This window comes from Paramisgurnus dabryanus, chromosome 5, assembly GCF_030506205.2.
Source record: "Paramisgurnus dabryanus chromosome 5, PD_genome_1.1, whole genome shotgun sequence".
Classification (NCBI taxonomy): Eukaryota; Metazoa; Chordata; class Actinopteri; order Cypriniformes; family Cobitidae; genus Paramisgurnus; species Paramisgurnus dabryanus.
This window is the reverse complement of record NC_133341.1, coordinates 31,603,006-31,613,086: the sequence shown is the minus strand read 5'-3', so window position 1 is coordinate 31,613,086 and position 10,081 is coordinate 31,603,006. Positions and strand designations below refer to the sequence as shown.

The 10,081-nt window shown below is 35.7% G+C and overlaps 2 protein-coding genes across 2 annotated transcripts; both read right to left on the bottom strand.

Annotated features, from left to right (window-relative positions):
• Positions 1–525: 525 nt before the first annotated feature.
• LOC135732218 (ALX homeobox protein 1) lies at positions 526–2,285 on the bottom strand. Its single transcript, XM_065250110.2, has 3 exons — positions 2,039–2,285; positions 1,586–1,797; positions 526–1,126 (listed from the first exon to the last, which is right to left on the bottom strand). Exons 1-3 carry the CDS (start codon positions 2,283–2,285, stop codon positions 1,040–1,042), a joined length of 546 nt encoding a protein of 181 aa, XP_065106182.1. The 3' UTR covers positions 526–1,039.
• A 2,601-nt stretch (positions 2,286–4,886) lies between these two features.
• Positions 4,887–7,326, bottom strand: LOC135732216 (uncharacterized). The gene is made up of 2 exons (XM_065250109.2): positions 7,091–7,326; positions 4,887–6,080 (listed from the first exon to the last, which is right to left on the bottom strand). Exons 1-2 carry the CDS (start codon positions 7,224–7,226, stop codon positions 5,260–5,262), a joined length of 957 nt encoding a protein of 318 aa, XP_065106181.2. The 5' UTR covers positions 7,227–7,326; the 3' UTR covers positions 4,887–5,259.
• Between the last annotated feature and the right edge of the window lie 2,755 nt (positions 7,327–10,081).

Below are 10,081 nucleotides of genomic sequence, written 5' to 3'. Positions count from 1 at the left end.
TATATATATTTTACTTAGTACATATATAAATAGGCCTTTTAAAAATATTAATTACAGAAAATTTTGGGGATCTGATAATAATAATAATAATAGCTAATAATAATAACTGAATTACAGTCAGTTATTATTAAACACCATCATAGTCTACATAACAAACTCAGAATAAGACAGAGTTAATAAAAAACTACAAGAATTGTATTTTTTTGGCTTACATGTTTGGAGATATAACAGTGCACTTTATTAAGTTAAGATTAAGACACAATATATATACAGAAAGATACTGATCTTATTTTTAAAGTAGCTGTAGCTTATAATGCATATTTGTTGTACTTAAATCAAATAAAGACAAGACCATTATGAAAAGAAATAAAAAATATAATAATTCAAAAAGTGTCATATTGTTTAACACAATGTAAATGTATTATTCAGAATGAATTGATGTGATCTATCTGAAATACCTTTATTATAGACATCTAAAAAAATTTGATTTCAGAGAATGACCAATGTCAACAAAGTAGCCTAAATTTCAATGAAGAGTGCCATAGCAATATTAGCATTAAATCTATAGTTGTCAGTAAGAACACTGTTAAAAATGTCTGTAGAAATTACAGTATTACTGCCGGCTGTTTCCCAGTAACTTACTGTAGATTTAAATTTATGTTATTTACTGGCAATGTGTTTATTCAAAGTTAAATAAACATTAAACATGTACTAAGTCTTTATTCTTAAAGAATAAAAATAAAATGCAAAGCATTTTGGAAACCAAAATCTGAAGGAAAAAAACACAGAAAAAGGTTGATGGGGATTTCTGGTTCCCAGAATGCTTTGCATGAGGCTGTTATTTTATAGTTTTATTCTGTAAAGACAAAGACTTGTTAATTTTTGATGTTTATTTAACTTTGAACAAACTGTTGCCAGTAAATAACATACATTTAAATCTACAGTAAGTAACTGGCAAACCGCTGCATAACTACAGCAACATTTTTACAGTAAAGAGTCTGATGCCATCGGACATCATATAAACATCATGGTGTTCATGTCAGTTTTTCCAATCGCTTTGTCCTCGCATGTTGACTGGATGCCGCTTTTGACGTCTCCATTTGGCCCGACGGTTCTTAAACCACACCTGAAACAACACAAACACAATAAAAAACATTTAATTTTAAACAAGTTTAAAAATGGGAATTAAAGTGTCCATTTAAGGAATGGCAGTGTAAATAGGAAACTGATGTCTTCAGTTTGAGGAAGGACTGAGTGAAGATGAAGAAGACCTGAATGCGTTTGGTCCAGGTAAGGGGCGGAGTCTGAAAGGCAGCACGCTGAATATTACACAAAGATCATAATTGAATATGCTTGTAATGCTTTTAAATTGTAGTTTTTTTTTGTCAGTTTCTATCATTGCAGTGTCAAGTTCTTCAAAATGAGTCTTAACATAAGACCCAAAATAAGACTCATGATCATTTTGGTATAACATTTCATTAGCAAATAAAAGTGTCAAATACAATGTGACATTTTACACATGAATCATGGGAAAACATAGAAACCCTCTTTAAATATAATAATGATGATTATTAAGAGAAGTTACCTCCACTCTTTCCTCTCGCAGGTGTGTCCGTTCAGCCAGCTGCTCTCGGGTGTTAATATCCGGGTACTGGTTCTGTTTGAAGAGTTCCTCCAGAGCGTCCAGCTGTTCCTCTGTGAAGATGGTTCGATGGCGACGGACCCTCTTCTGAATATGACCATCTGCAGAGGAGCAAGTGTCTGTAAATATCCTTTTACTCCAGACAACATGACAACCTGAAACATTCACACAAGAAGAAAAATCCTTAAGAATGTGTAAAAGTCATACTTTACACCAAAAAAAGTTTTTCTGTAGCTCAATCGGTAATAAGTTGGCAAAGCAAATTTCATGGGAACATAAATAATCATAAAGAGTCTGCCAAATGAATAAATGAAACATCAGGAGAAACATCACCCCCCTCCCTTTAAAAATATTATAAATATGGTTAATAAAACTTTTTAAACTAAATAAACTTACTCGCAGCTGTGTGTAAAATCTCTCCACAGTGTGAACAATAGCAGCAGTTCATGCAGGTGTGCACACGATGATCCATTTGATTCACTGATTCATGATTCATTGTAGATTTCTCCCCACACGGTTCTTCAGTGGAGATGTAAGCCTTTTCCAAGCTGGAAATCTTGGTGCTGTTTTCAAAGGCATCACTCAGGATGCTGTCGATAGTGAATGCGAAGCGTTTCTTGTCCGTATACACGCTCGAGTCCATGGTGTGAATTTTGTTGTTGCTGCATTTGTAACTGATGCTGAGCCAAATGCTTTTGCTTTGGTGGTGAACACCTTCATATAGAGGAGGATTTCTGTGTGTGTGTGTGTGTGTGTGTGTGTGTGTGTGTGTGTGTGTGTGTGTGTGTGTGTCTAACCCCCATTTACCAAATAGATTAAACGAAAGGAGACAAAACATAATCCCCCTATAGAGCCCATCCAGAAAAAAAAACATAAAGTGGCTGAAAAATCCCACCTAATCTGGGCAGTTTTGTAAAGGTGTTAGTAAGAACAGGAGATTCGGGTAATCTGGCTTTGGCTGTCAGAAAATCAGATTTCACTGTATCAAATGAGATGTACAGAGACCTTAAATCCTCATTGTGCGGTCAAAGATAAATTGGCTGTATTATGGGCTTGGATGTCAACAAAGACCAGGTCATCCAGGAGCTTTATCATCGGCTTGTGCATTAGCATGAAATTTAGCTCGCAGAGACTTAAGCATTCATGATAATGTATTTTGTCCTTGATCTTAAAAATATATATTTCACTGTTATGTGTTCTTTAAGGGTAAATGTTAAAGAACAGCTTTAAATTAAAGGGGTCATAGCGTATAATGTTAAAGACTTTTTCAATATTTAACTGCTATAATTGGGTCCCCAGTGCTTCTATCAACCTAGAAATTAAAAAAAAATCAACTCAGTAACTTAGTTTTGGTGAACCATTCTTTGCAAGCATGTGAAAAAATAGATATTTTAGATTTCACCTGTTTCACGTAGGCAACAAGTCTTATTAACATAAATACCACTCCTTAATCTGCACTATCCAACCACGGCACTGCCTTATAGTAGAGAGAGAGAGAGAGAGAGAGAGAGAGAGAGAGAGAGAGAGAGAGAGAGAGAGAGAGAGAGAGATAGAGAGAGAGACACACACCACCATTATGGCGATCAGTGTTTGCATTTCATCAGCTCATTTGCATTTTAAAGGACACACCCAAAAACTGCACATTTTTGCTTGCTCCTATAAAATGGCAATTTTAACATGCTATAATAAATTATGGGTGGGGTATTTTGAACTAAAACTTTACACATGTACTCTGGGGACAACAAAGACTTATTTTAAATCTTTAAAAAATTTCATAATATAAGCTCTTTAATGAATAATGCCTTGTTCTGTGTATATAAAAATAGTGTTAATACTCTCATATTTATGTCTCATATTTATACAAATTTCTATTTTTCTTTTATTGGTTGTTGTAAATTGTGAGAACACAAATGTAAAGAAAAAATGAAAGAACAAAATAATGCTTAACCTCCTAAAACCTGGGTGTTCACATATGTGGACGTCACATTTTTTTTTATAATACTTAATTCTGTGTAACTTAAACTTGTTGTACACAAACATGGCCAATTACACTGCTTCATGTTCAAAGAAAAATATTTGGTTATTATATTTATTGGTTCTTCCTATAACCCCAAAATAGCTGGAAGGAATCTGAAAAAAAACAAACCAAAGCTCGGGACTTAGGAGGTTAAAGGTGCAGTGTGTAAATTTAGTGGTGAGGTTGCGAATTGTAATTAATGGCTCAGTCCACTGCTCTTCCCTCGCTTTTGAAACGCATAGAGAAGCTACAGTAGCCACCACCAGAAAAACTATGCATCGACTGATTCAAATTAACAAAAAAGTTTGTCCGTTAAGGGCTTCCGTAGAAACATGGCGGAACAAAATGGCGACTTCCATGTAAGGGGACCCTTAGTATATCTAGATAAAAACATCTCATTCAAAGGTAATAAAAACATAATGGTTCATTTTTAAAAGGTCTTTATACACCCATGATAATATACTTTTGTATATTATTTAGCATTTCTGTCAAGGAATCCTTTTAAAAATTACACACTGCACCTTTAAAGTAATTAAGAGTAATTGTACAGTAGTTTTTATAATTTAAATTTATGATGCTCAAATGCAAGCTATATTTTTTTTCAAGGTAACACATAGATTCTAAGCGATGTCCTGACACTGTCTTATCACACAAACACACATTCATGTCTCATTTTTGACAAAAAGTCTCAGAAAGGCAAAGCTATTGTACACGTTCTATTCACTCTCAACAAATCCCCTGTAATCATACAAGACCGTATAAATGTTTTTCATCAAGGAATTAATGGATTTTCAAAATCTGTCTAAAGCCACACAGATAAGGAGGATAAAAGTAGATAGAAATAAACAGCGTCTGTCTGGCTTACTGGTATTCATTGCTTTCACATTAAGATTATGGTTTTAAGTGTCATGATGATTGGTATCGCTGGACTTCTCTGCCTCTCATAAATAATAAAAATCCATGAACATCTGATTTTTCTGCAGATTGGCAAGTCTTTTGCTATTTTACACGTTGCATTGTTCATTCATGAATTTTTACACTGTAAAAATTATGTGATGTTTACTTCTCAAATTTATTTATGTAATTTAAACTTTTTTTAAGTTACATTAGCTCATCACTCCTCAAGTAAAAAAAAATCAAAGAAGAAATTACTTGTAAATCCAAGTTTTACTTAAACATGTAAGTTCAAATTTGTATATAGTGTATTTGGGAAACATGAATCAATGTTTGCTCAAAAAAAGACAACAGGCTATTGCATTCAACCTTGTATTTATCATTTACTGTTCAGCAATATTGTACGTCTACACTTTACAATAAAAAATGGACTGAAATCTATGAAGAAGCAGTTTCATTGTTTTCTACAATACAAGGTTGTTTGACCAAAAAAGAATTAAACAAAACCAAATACCACAAACATTAATGCCAGATAGGTTGCTGCATTTAAATACATACGGAAATAAAGCATCTCGTGAACAAATCCATTATAGAAATAATCTTAGGGGGTACAATTGTATTTACATTTGTTAGGAAAGTGAAAAAAATCAACTTTACATGTTAAGAAGGTTGCTGGAAAGGATATTTCACTTACACAACATTTCAATCACTTGAATTCAGCATCAAACATAATCTGCTGGATTTTCATTTTGACCGCAGCTCTCTTCTGTGGTGTCAGTCTTTTCAGGGCAGGGACATAACTTAGGAGAAACAGCTCATCTTCATCAAGGGTTCTGTCAAGCACTGGTTTATCAATGCTCCTTACAACCTCTTGTTCTTCAATCTTCCCATTGACGTTTGCAGGTGATGCTGATGCTGTGAGAACAGGGGAAGATATGTTTGTTTTAATGGGGATTTGCTGTGGAAGTGTATTTGATGCCCGCGAGACCTTCAGACCGGGCGGCAGACTGGTGACCACAGCGAGCTGGGTCATTTGTTGGACCTGTTTGATGGGGGCAAGCTGTGTCACAAAAGACAGGGGCAATTGTGACAAGGGATTTAACTGAGCTGTGATATTTGGTTTTATCTGAGGAGACATCGAAGGCTTCGTCTCTGGGAAATTAGACATGAATTCCTTTGTTTCTTCTGTTTTGGACTTGTCACACTTGGACTGTTCAGACTTGGAATCGACCTCCTTCGACTTGTCCAAGGTTGACTCGACCGGCTTTGAATCGCCACCGCTGGACTCGTCGAGTGATTCCTCAGGTGAATCCTGACCACTTCCAGCCACGTCATCCAGATCTTCCGAACCCTCGGCTTCGCCATCCCGCTTTTTCTTTCTGATGTGGGCATCCAGGAATGAGAGGGTTTCTCTGTGCGGCCAGTAGTGAAGGCGACGTCCCCCTTGTTCCTTTCTTAGTGCGCACAGTCTCCTCTCTCTGATGTACCTGTCCCTTAAACTCTTCCATCTTCTTTTGCATTCCACCACTGCAGGAAACAAATATCAAATCAGTGCGAGAAGGTACACAAAAATACAAACACGAAAAACAGCGATAAGTCCGAATTTGAAAAATACAAAAAGATTTCATGTTTTCCACGTATGGAATTAAGGTCGCAAAGCTCGGGAATTTTGGAAATATTTCAAGTTGGAAACTTAAGGAATTAAAGGACATTATTCTGAAAGTTTCAGTAATTTTAACAAGATGCATCACATACAAACATTAGCTTCCTCGACATCTGACTAAACTTCATCCATGTGCCAAAATTCCCAGAATTTAACCCTATTGGGAATTTTCTGTAATGTATTTTCTATGATTACAAAACAAACACATTTTTTCAATGCAGAAGGTTTATTGTTTATAATTAATAGGATAAATGTCAATATTTTAGGATTTTAAAACTTCCCAAACTGTCCAGCACAGTATTCCAGTACAATACACTTCTATTATCTATTATTTTTCAAATAAACTTTATAAATGACTCTAATAATCAAATAGAATTTTCCTTCATTTCCAATATGATTGCTATTGAAATTCCAAAAATGGGAAAAGGATATGTGAGGTCAAACCTGTTACGTAATTGACACGCACAAACCAACGCAATATGCTTTAGTTTAATATTTAATAACTTGGTCTTTAAACATTAGAAATGCACAAATCTTCCATTAATATTAAACCTTCATTCATGTTTCTGAGTCAATGTGCATACCACGTAAGAGCAAACAAAAAGCCACGCTAGCGTCACGTCTACACTGCTAGCGACGCGTCAAACTCAAACGCTGCCATGATCAACCAGCAGTCTCCATTATAACGCGCTGTAGGCAGTTTTACTATTTAAAACCTAGACACGTATTAGTTGCTTTAGTCGCTAGTAGTGCAAATTATTAGGCGAATAATTACGAAGCATTAAGTAAATCAAAATAAAAAGTAACTGAAACTCAAACGCTTCACATGCAAACACTGCGCGGCCAAACGCGCGCGTATTAACGACGCACTGACCGGAGAGTCCCACAGACGCGGCGACCTCCCTCCACGCTTTCGCCCGCCTCTCAGAGCTGCAGTAATCCCGGTACGAAACGTTGTAAAGCACCGGGTACGCGTACACGCTCTGAATTAGTTTCTCTGCCACGGCCATTGAGTTTATTGAGTTGCCGCGTGCGACGCGTCGAGCGGAACGTTCTCCCGGAATCGCACAGGCGCGTCAGAATTGCGCGACTCGCGCCTCTTCAACACAAGCGGAACGTCATGGCGGCATTTTCAACCAATGGGATGTCGCGGTGGGTGGGACTACACGGAGCGTCGCGTTATGAATAGAAACAACAAGCGTCAGTCAAAATAAGTCTTGACGCTGGTTCATCCGTCAACGGATAAGGAATATATGAAACCATAAGAAAATATGTTGTCTTTATTTATATTTTAGAAAAATAGTAAACTCATAAAAACTGTACAATAACGCAAATATAACTATGGGAATTATGTTGTAACTAAAATATCAAATTTTAATAAAAAATTTAATATTAAGCAACTTTAGTATATCTGATGCCTTAACAATATTGAAGCAGTTTGCATCTTTTTGTGCCCTTACCCGCTGCTTATTAATCTTTTTTTGGTCCAATTCATCCAACATTTTATTAAATAAAGTTTTTAGTTTTGCAACAAAATAAGTTAATGTGTTGGAACATTAATAATTGTGATATAAAAAAACAACAATTTGAAACATTTAAGCATACACCTTCAGATCAAAGAAAGTGATGCCATCAGAAAATAAATGTTATGCAAATTTAACACACATACTGTCAAAGACAAGGGATCTCCAATATGGTTTCCCCCTAATACATAGTAAACACATTCCACAGTTTTATTCACTTAACAGAGTAGCTTAATAGTTTATTAAAATGCTGGTGCCACAGGACCATGGTAAGGTGAAAAGAATCACTTCAACCCATTAAAGAAGTTAAAAATGCATGAAGTTGTGTTCTGCACCAAGGCATCTAATGTTGTAAAATAGTTTTTTAATCATGATATTTTACATTAAGGGTATTTTATACCACTAAAACACTACCCATAACTAAATAATAGATAGAGAGAATACACATTGCATTGCACACAGGACTCATGCTATAGGTAAATTGTGTTTACATGTCTTCCAACTACATTTGGTCTATCCATGTATTTTTACTATGCAGAAATAAAGCATTTTTGAAATAATTTTGTTATATACCATGCAGAAAATACTTTAAAAAGTTTAATACACTTATACTTTTAGTGAAAATCACTAAAAAACAATGAAAAACTTGCACACAACAGTTCATTCATCCTTGAATTCAGCATCAAACATAATCTGCTGGATTTTCATTTTGACTGCAGCTCTCTTCTGTGGTGTCAGTCTTTTCAGGGCAGGGACATAACTCAAGAGAAACAGCTCATCTTCATCAAGGACTCTATTAAGCGTTGGTTTATCAATGCTCCTTACAATTTCTTGTTCTTCAATCTTTCCATTGAAGTATGCAGGTGATGCTGATGCTGCGAGCAAAGTTGCATTTGTGTCAATAGGGTTTTGCTCCTCAGGTAACTGCTGACAAGTTCGGTTCACATCCTCAGGTCCCTCTCCTCCACTTCGTCGCTTTCTCTTCCTCATATGAGCATCCAGGAATGAAAAGGTTTCTCTGTGTGTCCAGTAGTGTAGGTGATGCCCATCTTCTTCATTTCTTAGTTTGCATTCTACCACTGCAGATGATAAAGGAAAAATAATAATTATTAATTAATACAATTTTTACGTTTCATTTGGGGACTTATAGTGCTTTCAATATTTACAGATGTGTGTTCTTTGAGGTTCAAACACATGAGATTTTGCTTTTAGTAATGCAATGAATGCTCTCCAAGTTGGGCTGCAGGATCAAAGAAATCCCACACATGACAGAATACTGTATTATACTTCAGTATTTACTACAGTAACCTATAGTAAAAATCCTAGACACTATAGTGCTTTTGAATCTTACCATAGTAAATACTAAAGAATACTAGTGTTTAGTGATGTTTTTCAATTTACTATTATTTAATACCATAGTATCTTGTATGGTAAATTAACTATACTAGAGCAAATAGCATACTACAGCATTTTTTGATACAAGCACAATTAACCCTAACATAGCCTACACATATTTACTATGAGGTAACGTTATATCATTTAATTGGAAGTATCAAGTGTATTTTATATTAACAGTTTTCAAAGAAGCCGACAATACGCGCGTAATATTGACGCACCGGAGAGACCTATAGACGCGGCGACCTTCCTGCACGCTTTCGCCCTCCTCTCAGATCTGCGATAACTGTGCAGTGAAACGTTGTAAAGCACCGGGTACGAATAAACGGCCTGGATTAATTTTTCAGTGTCTGCCATTGAGTTAAGATGCGGTTGAAACGCGTCGATCGGCTCGCGCTTCCGGAACGGTTCAGTCGCGTCAGAAATGAGCGACGCGCATCTCTGGGGGGCGTCGCCTGCATTATCGGGCGCGCGGAGAAGCCCGCTCATTTCTTGATGAGCAAAGAGAAAGCGTTACAGTTATTTGTTTATAACACATTAACAAAATGTCAAAATGATATTAAGATTGTATCTGATTCTATCTACCTGTCCTTTCGCTCAGTATGCATTGCGTTAGCAGCAGCAGCGCAAAGGTTGTGGGTTCGATCCCAGGAAACAAAAAAATCTTAATATTGTTAAATACGTATAGAATACACACTTTTGTTTAAATCTGTAATGTAGTCACTGCTTATACTGTTTTTTTCTACTTATTTTAAATACTAAAAATAATTAACACGTGGTTGATATAAGAGATTTTCCAGTTGCATCCCAGTCGACTTGATTAAACCATAAGAGCTCAGCTGTGAACTTATTCTGATCTCAGGTGTACATGTTCTATTTGTGACAAATTTGATATTATGTAATCAAATTAATAAATCAAGTTATTCACTCGCAACATTTTACAGTTT

What these genes read in the sequence shown, in the direction of transcription:
- LOC135732218 (XM_065250110.2), bottom strand. Translation starts at nt 2,285, where the DNA reads ATGGACTCGAGCGTGTATACGGACAAGAAACGCTTCGCATTCACTATC. An exon ending in GATTTTACACACAGCTGCGA is followed by an intron (nt 1,798 to 2,038) that starts GTAAGTTTATTT and finishes TGAATGTTTCAG; the next exon opens with GTTGTCATGTTGTCTGGAGT. An exon ending in TGCGAGAGGAAAGAGTGGAG is followed by an intron (nt 1,127 to 1,585) that starts GTAACTTCTCTT and finishes GTGTTGTTTCAG; the next exon opens with GTGTGGTTTAAGAACCGTCG.
- LOC135732216 (XM_065250109.2), bottom strand. Translation starts at nt 7,226, where the DNA reads ATGGCCGTGGCAGAGAAACTAATTCAGAGCGTGTACGCGTACCCGGTG. An exon ending in CGCGTCTGTGGGACTCTCCG is followed by an intron (nt 6,081 to 7,090) that starts GTCAGTGCGTCG and finishes TGTTTCCTGCAG; the next exon opens with TGGTGGAATGCAAAAGAAGA.